This window comes from Microtus pennsylvanicus, chromosome 12 (assembly GCF_037038515.1).
Source record: "Microtus pennsylvanicus isolate mMicPen1 chromosome 12, mMicPen1.hap1, whole genome shotgun sequence".
NCBI lineage: Eukaryota > Metazoa > Chordata > Mammalia > Rodentia > Cricetidae > Microtus > Microtus pennsylvanicus.
This window is the reverse complement of record NC_134590.1, coordinates 660,338-680,124: the sequence shown is the minus strand read 5'-3', so window position 1 is coordinate 680,124 and position 19,787 is coordinate 660,338. Positions and strand designations below refer to the sequence as shown.

General features: G+C 45.6%; 1 protein-coding gene across 1 annotated transcript in view; it reads left to right on the top strand.

The window, feature by feature from the left end:
- Pde6b (phosphodiesterase 6B) overlaps positions 1–19,787 on the top strand; it is a 57,858-nt gene that overhangs the window by 6,943 nt on the left and 31,128 nt on the right. The window contains exon 3 of the mRNA XM_075942881.1: positions 12,829–13,774. Coding sequence (XP_075798996.1) covers positions 13,307–13,774 — 468 coding nt within the window. The 5' untranslated portion in view covers positions 12,829–13,306. The remainder of the gene's footprint in view (positions 1–12,828; positions 13,775–19,787) is intronic.

Below are 19,787 nucleotides of genomic sequence, written 5' to 3'. Positions count from 1 at the left end.
GGTTCAGGGGACCACACTCAGGTCTACAGGCTTGGTGGCAAGTGTCTTTACCTGCTGAGCCATGTCACTGGCCCACGACATTACTAATAGAATTTTTATGTTAGCTCAAGCAGTGGCACAAATTTTAGTAAGGTTATAAAACCGTTTCTCATATTTTGATCCACCAACTGCCAATAAACAGTAAATTCTCACATTCTTTTCCCTGTGAAACAAGCGGAAACAGATACAGGAAGGAATCTTGTGACCTTCAGTCTGGCAGCTGCTAATTTTCTGAAGATTTAGCTGACCACCAAGATGCTCTGAGTGTTCAGGAATAGTCACCAGGAAATGCATGGCTCCTGCTTGAGTCAGCTCTGGGAGAGGAAAAAAACCACCATTCAGACAGCTAAGGAAATGCCTTCCTGTAGGCTAAAGTCCAACACATCAAACATGGGTACATGGGAAGTGGTGTTGCATTAAGCGGGTGGAAGAGATGCCTACAAGGCTCAGCCCTTGACAGTGCCTTCTCCATCACACTCACTGCTGTGGGCTTTACCACCCAGCCTCATAGTTGTAAGAAACACCTAGCTACTGAGAACTCCAAACTCATGGTTCAGTTCAAAGTTCCTCCTGGCGCTCCAGGATAGGTTCCGACCTCCTGTCTTCATCTACTCTATTAAGGCCTCATTCTAGCACATGAAACATTGTATCTCATCTTTAAAGATAAACAAGACCCACCCCAGCCCCTGTACTCAGCTGAGAAAAACTCATTCAGAGTGAGCAAAAGCAATTCTGTGTTTGCACCTTTATCTCCCTTACTCTCTGACTCGCTCTACCCAGTACCTATGTTCAGGGTGCCTGCAGGAAAGCAGTCCTCATTCAGACTGCCCTAAGCTCCCTGGCTTTTCTCAGATCTCTCTTCTCATTGAAAAATGAGACAAGTTCTCTTAATGGCCTGGAATTCACCAAGTAGACTTGGTTATTTGACCACTGAGTCCAGGAATCTGAAAACAGGAAGTGTTTTTTTTCACTTATTGTTTTCAGTGTCAATAATAGCATCTAGCATGTAGTACCTGGTCTGTGAATATTTGTGTAGCTAATTTTAAAATTTTACACAATTAAAATTTGAAGAATGTAAACCATGGATTGCTAGCCATAGTGGTCTACAGCCTTGCTTTTCAATCCGTGGGTTACAACCCCTTTGGGGGTCGCATATCAAATATTCTGCATATCTGATATCTACATTACAACTCATAACATTAGCAAAATTGCAGTTATGAAGTAGCAATAAGAATAATGTTATGGTTGGGAGTCATCACAACATGAGGAATTGTGTTAAAGGGTTTCAGTACTAGGAAGGTTGAGAACCACTGGTCTGTAGCTTGGAATGCTCTCAGGAGACTTTCTATACTTGAGTCTGGGCATACTGTACTAGACTTCATTCTCAAAGTGTGAGAGAACATTTGGATAAACTCCACCAGGAAATTATGTGACCAGATGTGTCACCTTTGAAATCTTCTGGTCATAAAGTCTGGCATCAAAAGCTACTCAGGCTTTGGTTCCAAGGTTTCCAGGAGTTGCCACCACAAAAACTCCCTCATGACCTGTTTTCATTACTGTTCTATGGCTTCGAAGAGACACAATGACACAGAAACTCTTATAAAGGAGAGCATTTGAGTGGGGGCTTAGAATTTCAGAGGATGGTTCATTATCATCATGGCAGGGAGCAGGTGCCATGCAGGTAGACATAGCACTGGAGTAGTAGCTGAGAGTTCTACATGGAGAGGGAGAGAGGGGGCCACTGAGCACATGAGCTCATCCTAGCACTGACTCCAAAGCCACAGTCAAATTCTATATATGAGTGCAACCAGGATAATAACCTTAGGGGGGTCACTGCTTTACCGGATACAGGTGGAATTTGGGAAACAAAATAATATTGCCAGTCCAGGGCCAGTGCTATTGCCAGTCCAGGGCCATGGAGGGCTGGATGCTGTCCTAGGCCCCAGACCCAGCAACAAATCACTAAAATGAGGCACACGCTTATGAGCCAACATGGAAGGGCAGATTGTCCTGAGAAACATGAGCATGAGGTCTTGGGTGGACCTCAAAGACAGTCACTGTTCGCATGTCTGTCATGGTCTCCTTTGGAGTCTAGCTGAAGCACTTGATTGGAATCCCTCTATGTCTCCTCTGACTTCTGTTTATGATAGCACAGAGCCCAGGTGAGCCATGGGGGGACAGTGCTGCCAGCTGTCCGTGTTTTAGCAGTGGGATCCAGAATCGGTGGGGCCCATCTCTCAAGAGAGAGTTGCCACTCTTCATCTCCACCATGAAGACACAGCTGGATCTCCTCGGCAGGAGCCTACACTGATGCTGTTCTGTGAAGGACAGAGACCCTTCTCTGCTTTGGTTTCCTTTAGAAATGGACCTGGCTCTGTCTCCCACATATCCCAGCCTTCCACCACTCCAATTCCTTGCTTCTACCTGTGGGACTAAAGCAGGGTTCTTGTGTTTCCTGTGTTCATTTCCTCATTTGTAATCATGATTCTGTGACTAACTGCCACACTGTCTCCTCATATTCCTGGACTACCAAAGCCAGGGCTGAACAGTCCTGGTGTAGCCTTTCTTCCTTAGCACACGTAAGTAGACACAGCCATCCTACAGACAAAACTTTCATGTAGGGCAAACAAAAGCCCAGTGGCTGGACAAGTACCCCCAGATTTCCAAGTAAACCCTCGCAGAGATGCTCAGGGATGCTCCCTCTGGTGCAGTGAAAATAAGGACTTCTGCCAAAACAATAAGAACAAAGGTATCAGGGTCTCCTTCCCCTTGAAATAACTCAAATGCTGCACAGAAGGCAGCAGGCATGGTTTTCAAATGCTAAGCATTAAACAAGGTAGGACAGAAACTGAGTATCAAGTAAGTCCTCCAATACATCGTGTAATAGCTTAAGAGCTGCCAGAAATGATGCCAGCTGAGGAGTCCAGGCAGAGTCGAAAGACCTTCCTGGGTTTATGAGACAGGGTTGAGCTCAGGAGATCAAGCTAAATGTGTGCTAGTTTGATTTTTGTCAATTATACTTTAATACAACTGTAAAAACGGTGTTAAAAGCACATTGTAAAATGTTAAATATCAGAAGTGACAAATATCTGATAATATCTAATAAATATCTCTAAGAGGATAAAGAAGCAATATGCCTTAATCACATATATATGTGCTTAACCATATATAAATGAATTGATTAGATAGATTGGTGGAGGAGTGGCTAGATGAATAGATAGATAGATAGATAGATAGATAGATAGATAGATAGATAGATAGATAGATAGATGGATAGATAGATGGATAGATGGATGGATGGATGGATGGATGGATGGATGGATGGATGGATGGATGGATGCCGCGCACCGCGGTCCCCGTCTGCGCTCTATGCGCTAGAACCCAGTTAGTGAGCTTCGGGCAAGGGGCTGGAGGTTGAGAACACACACGCAGAGACAGACCGACACACAGACCTTCAAACACTGGTACCAAAAAGCCCCTCTTTAATAGACCATGGAGGCTTAAATACACTACAGTCAATGGCCAACAGGTGAAAATCCCATCCTCTGATCCTCTACGCTAGGAACAGCTTTTAGTAACTTCTATTAGAAGGCTCTAGACAGGGAAGAGCAGCTGAAGGCCAGGACTCGATTAGTCTCAACAGATAGATAGATAGATAGATAGATACATAGATACATAGATAGATGATAGATAGATAGATAGATAGATAGATAGATAGATAGATAGATAGATAGATAGATACAAAATCAGATGTGAAAGGGACCCAAGAACAAAGACAATATTATCACAAGAACTAGAGTAGAGATTGGAAGCTAACACTGGAGTTATTAGTTTACCCTTTGCAAAGGTTTAACCTCAGGTGAGTTTGGTTTATAACAACCTTGATTCTGTCTCCCTTTGGTTTTTCTCTACATTTTGTAGTCAGAGGATGGTTGCGATAAATCTTTTTCATTCTGAAACCATGGCTGTGGAAAGAGTTCTTTTGTAGATGTGATTTCTGTGTGAACAAGGAATGAGGATAATGGCCCCATGCCATGACAATCAGAAGAAGCTTTCTGGCTCTTTCATGAATTCTTTCAGCAAGGCCACAGGTCAGTATCTTGTGGACAATCGCCAGGCAGAACTGACTTCTCACTGCGTTATTAGCCCTGCTTCAAACATCGCTTAGACAGAAGCGTTCTATCCAAGGTCTCCTCAATCAGACCTTGAACTGCTGCTTTCAGAGAGCTCTTTCTGGTCCTCGTATTGTGACGACTACATTTCTGTATCAGTGCTTAGTATTACTCTGGGTGTCCTAATGCTTCTTCAATGAGTGAGTGAGTTTCTTAAATATTGTTTCTTAAATAGTCTCTGCTCAGCTACAGCCCAAATGTTCTGCTCTAGCCCCCACATGGGACTCCGTGATGGGCAGGCAGCCTACGCCTTAAAGACAGGACACTATCCCGCAGGTCAACACCTGCACCAGGCACTCTGGCTACAACGCTTTGGAAACAGGTTGTGTGTTGCTGGGGCTGCACTGATCTTGGAACCACATTCTGCCTTCCTGCTGAACAAGCTGTAGACAGGCATCCACTTCCAGTTCCTCACAGTGACAGCCTGGCCCTGAGCGATATTTTCCCACCAACCAAGAGATGCCAGACTCATCTTCACTCTGAAAGGATATAAGCTGATAGCTTATCTTGGGGTGGATGATGAACCAGAATCTAGCCAACAGGTCACACATGACCCAGATGGCTCCTGCTTTGAGTATTGGAGACAACTTCCTGGTACTGATCAGGTTTCCTGGTGGTGGTAAGGGGTGGCAGTGGGACCACAAAAACCCATATCCCCAACATCCAAAGCCCACGTGACAACAAACTGAGCCATCAACTGGCTCATCTTGTGTGGTTAGAGATCACCCGGGGTACAGGCACAGGAATAAATGGCCACTTCTAACCAAAGAAAGATGCCACCAACCTGGCCATATCATGAGGAGGTGAGTATGTAGGCTTACACTTCACAGTGAACCATTTGGTTTCAATTCTTAGCTTGACATAACGTAGGCTCACCTGAGAAGAGATTCTCAATTGAGGAATTGTCTAAATTGGCCTGAGAGCATGTCTTTGGAAGATTGTCTTGATTGTTACATAAGGCCCAGCCCACTGTGGGCAGCACCATTTCCTAGGCTGGGCCCTGAACTATATAAGAGTTAAAAAAAACTAGCGTGCAGGCTGTAGATATGTTTAGCTCTCTACTCTTAACTGTGGATGTGGTGTGACCAGCTTCTCCAGATTCTGCCTTGATTTCTCCCAAATCATGATGGACTGTAACTTGGAATTGTAAGCTAAAATAACCCATTTTTCCTAAGTTGTTATTTGTCAATATATTTTATCACAACAATAGAAATAGAACCGGGACAGTCAGCAGGACTCTTGTTCCCGCTCAGGCAACTGGTAGAAGATGATCGTGGCTATCTGCAAAGGCCTCTGTGCTTCACGGCAATGCAACTGAAAAAACTGGAGGATCCAGAAAGACCACTGCAGCTTCCACCAAGAGCAGCTCTGACCAGTGGCAAATTCAGCCTGTTTTCATCTGACTGACTCAACCAGTCACCAGTGCCTTCCCCAAATGTGCCCGGTTTCCACCTCTGTCCTTTGTGGCTCATGCCTGGCTAAACTATTGGCCGCCCGAGGCCTTTATTGAGTCTTTAGCCCCTTCCTTTAGGATCATTGACTAAGTTATTTTTCTATTGCTGTAACGGACAATATGACCAACTCATAAAAATTTATAAAGGCAACTTATAAAAGAAAGCATTTGCCAGGCAGTGGAGGTGCATGCCTTTAATTCCAGCACTCAGGAGGCAGAGGCAGGTGGATCTCTGTGAGTTTAGGGCCTCCCTGGGCTACACGAAATTGAATCTATCTAAAAGAGAAACAGAGCTCACACAAAGGTGATTCCAGCACTTGGGATCCCACGCCTTTAATCCCAGCCCTAGGGAGGTAGAGACAGGAGTGATATGGCTGGTCAGAAGGAGGAATATGAGGCAGGAGAGACAGGAGCTCAGATGAGTCTGAGGATTCAGTCGGAGCATGCATCTGAGATTTCGTAGAGAAAGAGGTCAGTCTGAGAATTTGTAGAAATAGTATACCTCATTCAGTCTGAGGATTTCGTAGAGGTAAGAACTAGTGACTGGCTAGTCTGCTTCTCTGATCCTTCAGCTTTCACCCCTAATATCTGATTCTGGGTGTTTATTATTAGGAATAATTAGAAATTGTGCTACAACATACCTTCTAATCCTTCCCAAACAACTCCATCAACTGGTGACCAAACATTCAAATACATGAGCTCATTCAAACCACCACACTCATTGATACAACAGATTACGCAGATGCCCTCTCCCAAGTCAGTGTCTTGAGAGACATCCGGCTCCTGTACATGTCAATAGCTCTCATTCCTCTCTCTCTCTCTCTCTCTCTCTCTCTCTCTCTCTCTCTCTCTCTCTCTCTCTCTCTTTCTCTCTCTCGCATACACACACACACACACACACACACCACACATACACAGAGAGAGATTCCTTGGCTCTGTGTTCTGTGCTGTCTCCGCGGTGTGCCTGCTGGACCAAAGACATTAAGCATGCACATTGTATAGTAATAATCCCCTGCCTTCTTTCTTTGTTTCATTAACTTTGAGCTCCCCATTTCAATATCCCTACTCACACACTACTGGGATTCCAGCACTATTCTTTTTGTTTGTTTGGTTTCTTTTGTTTTGAGATTCCAGCACTAATCTTTTAACTGCTGTGCCATTTCTCCAGCCCCAAGGATGTCGTGTTCCAGCACTAATCTTAAAGCCTGACAGTTCTCCTAACTTAAAGTGATATAAATCTTTTAAAATAGATGAGGAAAAGTACTTCTCTTACATCTGCAGAAAAGCAATAAAATTTGGATCAATAAACAGTTCTTACAGGTCTTCAGGGGCACATCTGTACACCCAAGTTTGGATAGCAGTATTCACAGCAGCCCAAATATCCATGGAAGGATAGGAGGAGAAAATGCGGCCCATTCCCTTCGTGGAATATTATTCAGTCTTGAAACGGGATGACACTCTGACACCTACTGCAGCCTGTATGTGAGGATGTTACGCTGAGGGAACCAGACACAGAAGGACAAATATTTTGTGATGCTCCTAACATGAGGGCCCTCGAGTTATTGAGGTCATAGGAACAACGTCAAGGGCCAGGGAGAGGATGGGGAACGAGTGTTTGATGGGAACTTAGTTTCAGTCTAGAAGATCAGATGGTAACGGTAACATTCTTAACACCACCAAATCTCACACTTAAATATGATTAAAATTGTTGTTGTGTGTATTTTTGCCACAATAGTTTTTGTTTTAATTTCAAAAGGCAGTCCTTGTCCTCAAGGGTCAATTGGGTGTGCTAGAGAAGAGAGCAGAACCTTGCTGGAGGCCCCACAAGGGGGCTCCACTTCAAATGAATGAATTGCACTTTGTTCTCATTTGTGGGCTCACACTACAAAAGAAAACGGTATCAAAGATGCTGGAGTCGAGTCCTCTCAGATGTTCATTGACAGTCTTTGATGTTTCAAATGGACTTATTGTTGGCTTTGAGTTTAAATGGCCCACATGTTTTCTTAAAAATCCAAAACAAAACAAAACAGCAATAACAACACAATCCCACTGTATTCAGAGTCGCTAAACATACAGTGATGGTTGTAACTGCAAAACCTCTTAATTGCAAACTGGAGCAAGTCCTTCTGCTGCTCTGGTCCAGGTGCCTTCTGGATGATGGTGCCACAAGGCCTCATTCCAACACACAGGGTACTAAGAATTGTGTGTGAGCTTGAAGCCTCCAGTCTGTCCCCAGACCTTGGCTCCACCCTTTAGGGAAGGTGCACCCTTGGCCTCTGGCTCCATGCTGTGCTTGGTGGCATTTGCCATCATCTGCACAGATTACAGTATTGAGGTCTCTTAGTTCCTGGGGCATCTGTTTCTTGGTCTGTGCTCATCCAAACTGAGGGCTTTGTTTTGACTCGCCTGTCTTCCCTGTTTACTGCTGCCAAAAATCGCCTATCCACGCCATGGGAATCTTGCAAGTGCCCTTCCCAGGCCTTCTGTACTAACTCAGGTCTCCACTGCAGAACGTTCTACTCTGTTTCCCAGGATGAGCTCTCTGTGCCAAGCCTGAGGAGCCCTGATGACTGCACAGACCTCAGTCATGCTGTTTAGTCGTAGGAGAATTCAGAAGCCCCTAAGGTGTTTACAAATACCCCCAAAACTTGAAGCCATTAGAAAATAAGAGACTTACAATTATTGGGCAACCTTCTTCAGGAACAGGGCATGGCCTAGCATGTTGGATGACCCCCAGCTCCGCTGAGTGCTATCCTGTTGTGCTTGACAAGACTGAGACCAAACAGGTTTCTCTACCAAACCCTGGGTCAAAACCCAGGAAACCAGGAAGTCAGACAATCTTGAGGATGACCCATGGCCATGCAGGGTCATCCCCATGTCCATCACCTACCTAGATGAGGATCATCCCTACCAACCCACTGTCAGCCTCAGGGACCAACCTCAGCATCCACACCTCCTCCCTACCTGGGTTCTATGCAAAAGAATCACAGGAGGGCCACCTGTCCCTAGAGATGATGTTCCTCGTCTTCCCGAGACCTCTAGGACTTCTGCTCGTCAGAATAGAATGAACCCTCATGGGCCACCACCAGGCATCTCTACTCTGCCTTAGCCATTGGCTTAGTGGGCAGTTTTGAACACATCTGTGGAATTCTATAATACACATCTGTTGACCCATTGGCCCCATGAGACACAGGGACAGTTTGTCAATGTTAAGTTGGAAATTCCAAATTCGTGGCCCAGAACTTCAGATAAAACAAAACAAATGAGGGCTGGAGAGATGGTTCAGCGGTTAAGAGCATTGCCTGCTCTTCCAAGGTCCTGAGTTCAATTCCCAGCAACCACATGGTGGCTCACAACCATCTGTAATGAGGTCTGGTGCCCTCTACTGGCCTTCAGGCATACACGCAGACAGAATATTGTATACATAATAAATAAATATTAAAAAAACAAATGAATAAATAATAAATGAATAAAGGGTTTCCACTGGGGAAACATGGAGCGGGAAAAAAGTAGACATGGGTGTGCACAAATAAGCTTCCACGTGTTAAAGTGGGTTCACACTGCCAGATGCCAAGGACCCCAGGCTGGCTCCTAAGCTCTGTCAGTACCTGGGCAAAGGACCCAGAACTGGCAGTAAACATGCATTATACTTCTTGCCCTGTGTGATGCCTCCTCACCCACAGGCACATCCTAGCCACGCTCAGAAGGGAGATTCATCAGAGTGGCCTTCCTGGTACCACCACCCTGTCCCTAGCCCTGCAGCTATGGGCTGGACATCAGCATCCAGGGCTGGCCTTCTGTGTCACTACTAGAAGTATGAAGCTGATCACAGGTCCTCTCTTTGCAAGAGGCAGGACCATGGGTGGACACTGCACCTGGGCTGCTAGCCAGCAATTTTCAGCTTCAGAATGTTGTTTCCAAAACAGCAGGCACAGGTCCTGCTTTCTCCATTTGGCCTAACATTATCTTCTGCCCAAGCCTGCTTGTTAGTGAAATGCCTCCCGCAGGGTCATCCCAGACCCTCCATCACGTAAAGGGCTGTCTTTTGTGGATCTCTGATAGTGACCCGTCTTCTTTGGGTGTACGGTTGGTGCCTGCTATGTACCACGTCATTCCTCACTCAGAGAATATCTATGAAAGGTTGTTGGCTGTGGCATGGAGTGTTTGTTTAACTGTATAAAATGTGTTGCATTTGTTTGCTTTGCAGAATAATTGTTTAACTATGTAAAGATGTGTTATATTTGTTTACTCTGCATTTGTTTAATTTTGTAAAGGTGTGTTGCTGTTTTACCTTGTCTGCCTAAGGCACCTGATTGGTCTAATAAAGAGCAGAATGGCCAATAGCTAGGAAGAAGAGGGACATGTGGGGCTGGCAGACAGAGAGAAAAGGGGAGCCAGTCAGCCAGCCAGGGACTAGCCAGCCAGAGCCAGCCAGCAGGGTGGGGGTGGGGTAACCAGCCAACCACACATGGAGGAAGCAGGAAAGCAGGCTGGGCAGTATGCTGGTGAGGTAAACAAGCCTTGGGGCAGCACACAGATTAACAGAAATGGGTTAATTTAAGTTAAAAATTTTAAAAAGCTAGCTAGAAACAAGCCTAAGCTAAGGCTGAGCATTCATATGTAATAATAAGTCTCTGTGTCATGATTTGGGGACTGGTGGTCCAAGAAAACCTGCTACAGTCATTGTTAGCTGGGAAAATAAAATACGAAGTCTGAACTAAGCCGGACATGAAGACTCATGCCTTTAATCCCAGCCCTCAGTAGATAGAGATGGGTGTCTTGAGTTGGAGACCACCCTGGTCTACACAGGAAGACTATTGTCTCAAAGAGAAACCTAGCTGAGGGTCTGCCCATCTTGTTCCCACAGAAGGCCTACGTGTTTGATCTGCCCCACATTTTCCTGCCTGTGGTCTTTCTTATGCTGCTCCCAGCATCTCATTCTGAGATGCGTATATCTGTTCCTCTGCATGATGGGACTCTGGTAGTGAGCTCTAATTTCTCCCCACTTCTATCTCTTGCCATTTTTTTCCTGACTGGTTAATTTTAATTCCAGAACATACTGCTCCTTGTCTAATTGTATCCTTTCCACAATTTGGTACAAGAAGCCAGATTCTCTTCCCGTAACAGCTGGTGATGACACATTCCTGTTCTAAATGACTCCCAGGATGTGTGACTCATTTTTAAATTCCACTTTCTGATGAGGCAAAATTAATAGGAGACCGGTAAATGGAACAATCCCACTTCTCCTTAACCACCCCCCAGTTGCTATAGAGACGTCACCTGGTGAGTCCAATGGTCCCTGAGCATGCTTGTCTCCCACAGGTGCAGCTTGCAGGTATACCTCATGGGGTGCTTCTCGCAGATCTGTCCCACAAGGGCATCTCACAGGAGCTTCCTACTGGCTCCCTCACAGTTTTTCATCACAGAGATGTGCTACAGATGTTTCCAGGTGTGCCCCACAGGTCTATGTTTATGACTTTGTTGAGTCCACCCCAATCAAAGACCCTAAGGCACCTCTAGTAGATGTTTAAGAATGTGAGGGGGACTGGGACTATCAGTGCAGTGCATTGCCTTGAGACATTTATACAGAGTTCTTATCAACATGAACTTAGGGCTCCTCTGGGGATTGCTGAGTTCTGGACACCTCTAAGCCAGTATGCCTACAGGCTCCATGTTGGATGCATTAGGGTCAGAGTGAATGAACTCTGAGCTAAACTTGTCCTGTGACCTCTGCCCCTGCCTGTAGTTTCCCCTGTGGTTTGCAAACCTGTATGACTTCCTCATGATGTTGCAACAGGATGATGGGTCTCCAAGTGGAACAAGGTGACCTTGTGGACATTTCCGTCTCATCCAGCCACGATAACATGCCGTGCCTCTTCCAAGCCATTCCAGGACCAGGCCAAGCAGGTGGCCTGCTGCCCTGAGTCTAAACCTCAGCACTACAGCATTTGCCCACACACCTGTCCCTGTCCCAAAGTCCTTCCCCTGAGTCCCCAGTCAGAGCGCACTATTTTTAGGGAAAGAGAGAGACCTACAAGCAGATTCCTGAAAGGAAACTGTACATGACTCAGCAGAGGCAAGAATTTGTGGGTGCAGGGCCCCGTTACGCTCAGCTAAGCCCAGTGTACACACACAGCTGTGCAGTTAGTCAACCTCCCTTGCCTGGGAAACTGCAGGTGTCAGCACAAAGCCAGAGTTCTATGCTGAGAAATCATTAAACACGTGTACACCAAACATACACCTTGTCAGATGATAAGAAAAGTCAAAATTACAAGCAAACCCTTTCCTGGTGGAAAGTTTAGTGATACATGGAAGAGGCAAAATGAAGGCACTCCCGAGTAGTCCCCAGAGTGTTATTTCTGGTCTCACCTGGAACAAGGCCCAGAGTTCTTGCAATTAATGCATCCTGTATTCTCATCTTTGAGGTCAGGTTGGATGCTCTAGGCCAGCTCACACAATGGGCAGAGTCCTGCATCACATGTTCTCATGCCCAGGTATGCACACCTGCGTAAGGCACCCACAGACTCTGAAATACCCTTAGTGCTTAGTGCACGAGGCTGGCCAACAGCAGAGCATCTGGACACCAGAACTGAATTTCTGAGTAATTCTTTTTATCATCTCCATGACTACACCAACACCAGGAGATCTACTGACAACTGAATGCACTCACCCTCCCCTGATACACAGGTTTTCCGGTCCATAAAACAGTGCTTACAATGTAGCAGTGAGTGGATAACAGGGCAAGAATCTAGCAACACAAACAAATATGCCTGAAAACTAAGTTTCTAAATTCAGGAAAGTAGAAAACACTTTCACCCGTCTAGCTCACACAACACTCTGGGTAATTCTACTATATCGCATAAACTTTATGAACCCTCAGTTCAGGGAGGAGGTAGTCCAGAATCAAGACAGAGTTTCTGGAGAGGACAAGTGCGCCCAGGGGCCTGTTGACCGGTGACATCGAAAAGGAAAGTCCTGAATTTATAGGGGCAGCTGTTCAGCTTGAGCCCTCCTGCCTGTGGCAGCCACATGGATACAGAGTGATGTTAGGTCAAAGCTGTGTCCTCCATAGCAGGTACAGACCAAGGAAAGAAATGAGAGCTACTTCTAACAAAGGATTCTGGGGACAGTTGCCTGAAATCCATGTATCTATCTTTCTTCCAGGCATGGACCCCTCCTTGCCCTCTCTGCCTCAGAAGTCAACTGCAACGCTGGAAAGCCATTGCTCATCCCCCCCCCACCCCCACCCCACGGCAGGGTACAAGGACATCCAGTTGGACCAACCCAAACCCTTCCGCAGCTCCTCAAGCAAAGAGGATCATATTCTGTGTTTGTGAAATTATCTAGTTTGGGACCTGTTTCCCCAGAAGTGAGTTGTCTTCCCTTTACAGCGCCTAATTCCTGAAACAGACAGGAAGCCCTGCCCCTAGCTTTATCCCAAATCCCAATTTTAAATATCCAGTTTTTGCAGGGGAACTGTGACTGCTGAACCTCTGAGAAGAGTGAGGACGGGCCGCCTATGAGTCAGCCGTCTCCCCTGGGCTCTCTAATCATCACTAAGAAAGACTTTGCTGACATCAGTGTTTGCAGATCCATGCGGACCTGGGAGTGGTGAAAGCCCTGGGACAGCAGTAGGGGCACCATGAGCCTCAGTGAGGACCAGGTACGTAGCTTCCTAGATGGGAACCCCGCTTTTGCCCACCAATACTTTGGGAAGAAGCTGAGCCCTGAAAATGTGGCAGCGGCCTGTGAAGATGGCTCGCTGGTGGACTGCAGCAGCCTGCGGGAGCTGTGCCAGGTGGAAGAGAGTACAGCACTGTTTGAACTGGTGCAGGACATGCAAGAGAATGTCAATATGGAGCGTGTGGTCTTCAAGGTCCTGCGACGCCTCTGCACCATCCTGCATGCTGACCGCTGCAGCCTCTTTATGTACCGCCAGCGCAATGGCGTAGCCGAACTTGCCACACGGCTCTTCAGTGTGCAGCCAGATAGCCTCCTGGAGGACTGCCTGGTGCCCCCTGACTCTGAGATCGTATTCCCACTGGACATTGGGATTGTGGGCCATGTGGCTCAGACCAAGAAGATGGTGAACGTGCAGGATGTGGCAGAGGTGGGTGTTCTCCAGCCAGGGTGCAGACGCATGCTCTGCCTCAGCATTCAGAGATTTCTCGAGGACTTCAGGTCCAGAGCCAAGGTTCTCGCGGCTCACCCTTCCATGCCCCTCTGGTCACAGTGCCTAGCCTCCTGTCTTTCCCTTCCAGGACCTAGTTTTTCACATCCCCAGTTTAAAGAAAAAAAAAAAGGAACTCAAAGAGAGCTTTAAAAGGTTTCCCCTCCCCTTCTGGGTGTGGAACATTCACACAGCTACTAATTGTCTCAGAAATACTATTTAAGAGGCGTTCTTGTGGAGGCTTCTCAGACGCAGTCTCTGTCCTTGCCAAGGCTTCTGTATCTGGGGGTCCAAAGTCAGGCCTCTATGCATGGTAAGCGTGGTGAGGACCTAGGGTAGCCTCATTGATCATCAGGGGTGAAGAGTCTTCCCTGGAGGACTACAGTTGTCTGCATGGGTCTCTGAATGGGTCAAACTAGGGCTGGTATAGAAACTAACACCCAATCATGGCAGAAGCAGCTTCACCCACAAAGGGAGGGACCATACTGGTCCTGGAGGCAGAGATCTGGGGTCCAGTAGAGGGTGGGAATGGAGTGATAGGAGATTCCCAGGCTGGAATGGAAACGGTCTTATTGACAGGGTCTTCATGGAGGCTGCTGGCCTGTGGCAGGTATAACCAGGACAGAGCTCCTATAGGTGGGTCTGGGATGCTGAGTGAGGTGCCCACTAGATAATAGCATGACAACCGCAGGGAGGGCTCAGAGAAGGGCCAAAAAGCAAATTCCAGGGATTAGGGAGCTTCACGGAAGGGTTGGGGGACAGATTCCCTCTCCCTGCCTGTTCCCCTCCTGGTTTTCTCCCTTTCTTCCTCAAGGGACCCAGGAAACCCCAGCACCTAGTTTGGAATCCCAGAGCGGGGGAATGTCCCCTCCAAGATCGATCCCCAGGGACAGGCACTACTCTCACTCCTGGCCATGTAGGAAGGCTGGGCAGGAAGGTGTTGCAATCCTCTTACGCTTATCTTTTATAAACAGGCAGCCACCAGCGACCTGAATCTGCGGGATTATCTTGGTCTTCACTTTGCTTTCTTTTAAAGAAATGGGTCATCCATGAGCTGAATAGAGCATGAACTACCAACAAGCAAGAAATTTGGTGTATAGGGCTGGGATAGGATATTGATATTCCAGGGCTTATTATCTACCCCTCCCTCCTCATGTCTCTCCTTTCCCTGCCTCTGTCCTCTTTTCCTCCTTCATTCTTGCATTCATCCCCACTCTCCCATCTCCTTCCTCTGTCCTCCCACTTCAGCATTGCTCCCATAGAGCCCGGAGTCCGGCACAGGCTCCTTCCTTCCTACTGCCCCCATCCACCTCAGAGGAATGGTGTTGCTCTGTGGGTCAGTTCAAGTTTCAGGGCTGTCCTAAATCCTATACCCACACTACCCATGTCCTACAGCCCCTCTCCAGTGTTTCTGGTCACTTTTGTGGCCTAAAGATACGTCCTTGGTAGGATGGTGGCGGGGACACCATACCTTCTAGTGTGATGCTTCTGTAAACTTCAGCTTGTGCTGATTTGTACTGATCCCAGACTGGAGGAAAAGAAATAATAATCAAAGTCAGCAAAATCCAGATTTCCATTAGCTGCATCAGGTCGCTCTTTGTTGCTAAGGATGGGATTCTGGGTTCACATACTGGTTTTCAGCAAAAACACGGAGACAGACAGCACGCAATCTCTGTAACAAATTCAATGGTGAACCACATGGTGGACCTTTATGGGTTATAATTGCTCCATAGTGTGGAATACACAACACAGGACTGATACAACACATAGGTACTCATTACACCTGGACACACTTGTATCCAATCTTTGCTGGTGAAATGATGTCTACTTCATCACATAGTTGAAACGGTTAAACCAGACTGCTACTAAACATAGACTCAACCATGAGCACAGCTGGTATACCATGAGTACAGGAAAATCTGGAGCACCCAAGGACCATGAGAAAAGGTATATGACCAGTTCATGACGGCCACGAGCACAGGTGGACCATGAGCACAGGTGGACCACGAGCACAGGTGGACCACGAGCACAGGTGGACCACGAGCGTAGGTATATATAAATATAAATACTTGATTGGTACAGCTATACCATGAGCACAGGTAGACCATGGTCATAAAACAGAACACAGGTAAACTCTGCTTAGAGCAAGGGTTAGCAAGTATGGGGAACTGAATCCCTGAGCTATGAGTGTCCATGTTCCTGGCACTGAGGGTGTCAGACTGCTCGTGGTTCTGATGTGATGTCTATCTCTGAAGCCTCATATTCCTGCTTACTTCTAATTAGCAGCACGTCCTAGGATGTGGCTCTGAGGAGGAAGAAGTCTTCTTGAGGCTCTGTTCACATATCTAGCCAGGGAACCTACCTCTGAATAGAGAACCTGAATCCATGGCCTGAGACTTTTTGCCCCAGGACCCTATAACTGCATATGATTGTCACAGCCTCCCCCAAGAACAGAGGCTAAAAAACTTGAATAATAGATATTCCATTAGGTCTCAGGGTCATCATATTATTTCTGGTAACCAACTTAGAAATAAATAAGGTCTCCAAAACCATACATCCAAGAGCCCATAAAGCTCAGAAGGTAGATGCTGGGTTCTCTGTATTCTCCTCAACATGTCAGAATCCAACAAAACAGCATGATCAGCTGCCCTGCCTGTCTTCTGGAGAAGCCTGTTAGCAGGAAGGAGGCCAGGGTTGCATACATGATGTCAAACCAACATACAAATGGAGAGACATTCACCAAAGAGAAATGATATTTATTTGACAATAGCAAGTCATTGCAATGGGAAATCATATGTCTTAGAAATCTATTAATATAGTCAAGGAAGTTAAGATAAGGGGTAGATTTCAAAGACAAAAGAGAAAAAATCATAAACTTCTCCATGCAAAGTTCATTGGTGTTAGGGATCAAAGGCAAGAGTTGGCAGCAGCTCACTGGCAGAGGTACCCATGCTGGACAGGTGTTTTGTTCAGAATGTCTCAAATGAATTTTTTCAGTCTTAGGGACTATTAGAGATACACTTTGGGTTGGTATGATGGTGCATGCCTTTAACCCTAGAACTGTGGAGGCAGAGGCAGGCAGATCTCTCTCTGTGAATTAGTAGCCAGTCTGGTTTCAGGCTAGCCAGGGTTATATAGTAATACCTTGTCAAAACAATAAAGAATAAACTTTGCTATAGAAATCTATGAATACATTGGAAATGGAAATCATGGCAGAAGAAATATCTCTGGGGTCTTTGGAAAGTACTTAATAAAGTGTTTGCCTCAGAGAAACAACCACAAGTGCCCCCCGCCATGTCCCTTCATCACCTTCTGAATCCAATTATTTATTTCTAAGATCTGACTAGAATTTTTCAATCCTTTAATTATTAATTTTTATATTTCTCCCTTTGACCAAGAACATTCTTCAAAGTCATTGTTGACCAATTAACTTGCAACTAACATTGCATCAGTGCTGCTGAGAGGGCCCTGTACTGATTGGCTGGGTGTGTGAACGGGTTGCTTAGCTGTGAAGGAAAAGAGAAGGACAGCTGGAAATTAGTGTCAAGACAATTTCAGTCATATTTAGCTAACAGGTAGCCAGAAGGTAAAGCTCTCAGGACTGATCCCCGCATTTTATCACTAAGCTTCATCTCGTCAGGTGCTGGCTATCATTTCAAGGCACTGGGACAACTGTCATTTTGTTAGGAGATGAACTTCTATCCACACTTGGCAAATTGCAGGTACAATTTTTTAAAGAAGCAATACAAAGTATTGTTAACAATAATACAGCATTATCAGTGTTCATGTTGTTTTATGGAGAATGGTTTATCAATTTCCTTCCTTCCTTCTTCCCTCCCTCCCTCCCTCCCTCCATCTTTCTCTCTCTCTTTTCCTTCCTTCCTTCCTTCCTTCCTTCCTTCCTTCCTTCCTTCCTTCCTTCCTTCCTTTCTTTTTGGTTTTTTTGAGACAGGGTTTCTCTGTGTAGCCCTGGCTGTCCTGAACCTTGCTCTCTAGACCAGGCTGGTGTTCAACTGCCTCTGCCTCCCAAGTCCTGGCATCAAAGGTGTATACCACCACTGCCTGTCAATTTTTTAGTAAAATAAAATATAATAAGATAAAGCAAATAGAAATAGGACAAAACAATCAACAAGAAAAGGAGTCAAAGGGAAAAACACAAGAAATGCATATAGATGCACACACACACACATTTGCACACACAGGAATCCCATAAAAACACAAAACTGAAATCTATAATATATATGCAAAGGACCTACAAAATTAAAAAAAAGGTCCTGACTTGACATTATGAAACAAAAAAATCCTTCAAAGATGCTGTCAAGTTTATTTTCTGTTGGCCAGCTACTGCTGGGCATGGGGCCAACCTTTCAGAGTGGTTTGTCCCCCAGTGAGACTCTCTTGGAGAAAACAAAAACTGATTTTTCATTTTCAAGTGGCTATCGATTGGAGACAGCTTCTGGGTTACGGATGTGGGCATGCATACACTTGTCCTTTTAGTTCTGGGACTCCACCTGTCTGGAGCAGACCCGGACAGGCCCTGTGCACGAGTTCACATGTGTGACAACCCTGCTCTGTCTAGAAGGCCTTGATTCCTTGGTGTTCTTCATCCTCTCTGGCTCTTACACTTTCTTCACCTCCTCTTCCACAGAGTTCCCTCATCCAAACGACAGCTGGTCCAGAGCAAATTTACCACTTAACATCCCATAATTAAGGAGACATCATTTAAAAAGTCCATTTGTGTAATTTTGAGTAAAAACTTGCCTTGGTGATGTTGCCAAAGTTACCCCCTGGATGGACAAAAGGGCTTCTTGGCTCAGATTCTGTCAGATTAGCCAAACTGACTATTGGCTATATATTCCTAATATCACCATCGTTCTCACGAGCAAGGAAAGATTGAAGGATCAGAGTCTTATGATACAGTCTTATTCTGACTTTTCATCCTCTTTCTGCCATTTCTGCCTTTGTCTGTACTATGAGACCATTTTAAAGACTTTCTATATTTGAAATTTACATCAAGTTATCCAGTTCATAGAGCTTTAGGAAAGAGAAATTATTGATCTTAATAATTGAAAGCTGTATCAAGACATAAGAGAAAACAAAAAGAATTTAGAATCTAGTCTAATCTATAGATGGACAAAATAATCAGAAGGCAGTTATTGCATAATCACAGACATTTAATTTTTAGTTGTAACTCTCTTAATTATACTCATATTTTTTTCAAAAGGACTTGTTATGTGAGTTTTATCAAATTTGCCTAATCCAGCCTTAATACGAGGGATGTGCCCAGTTTTATTGTAACTTGGTATGCCATGTTTGGTTGATATCCCGGGGGGGTGCCCTTTTCTGAAGGGAAAAGAGGAAGAATGGATCTGATAGAGAGGGGAGGTGGCAGGGGTGAGGGGATGGGAGACTGGGAGGAGAGGGGGAGGAGAAGCTGCATACAGAATGTGACATATGAGAGGATACTTTTTTAAAAAATTGACTTAACACAAATACAACTACAAAAGTGATTTCTCATATAATAATCTCAGACCTAGGAACCTTGAAACAAGAAAGCCAAAGAAAGGCAGAACTAATCTCCTGGTCCCAGGCTTTCTACTTTAACTTTTAATTGTAAAGGCAAGGTCCTCAAAACCTGTGTACAACTTAAAATATGTCATTCAGTTTGAAGGCAACTTCTTTTGTGGGGGGGAGAGTTTATTTATTATATTTTTTTATTTAAAAATTTTTTCATTTTACATACCAACCCCAGTTCTCCCTCCCTCTCCTTCTCCTACCTTCCTCCACTTCCCACTTCCAATCCACTCCTCAGAGGGGGTAAGGCCTTCCTTTGGGAGTCAACAAAGTCTGGCCTACCAAGCTGAGGCGGGACCAAGGCCCTCCCCCCATATCAAGGCTGAGCAAGGAATCCCACCATAGGGAATAGGCTCCAAAAAGTCAGTTCATGCACCCA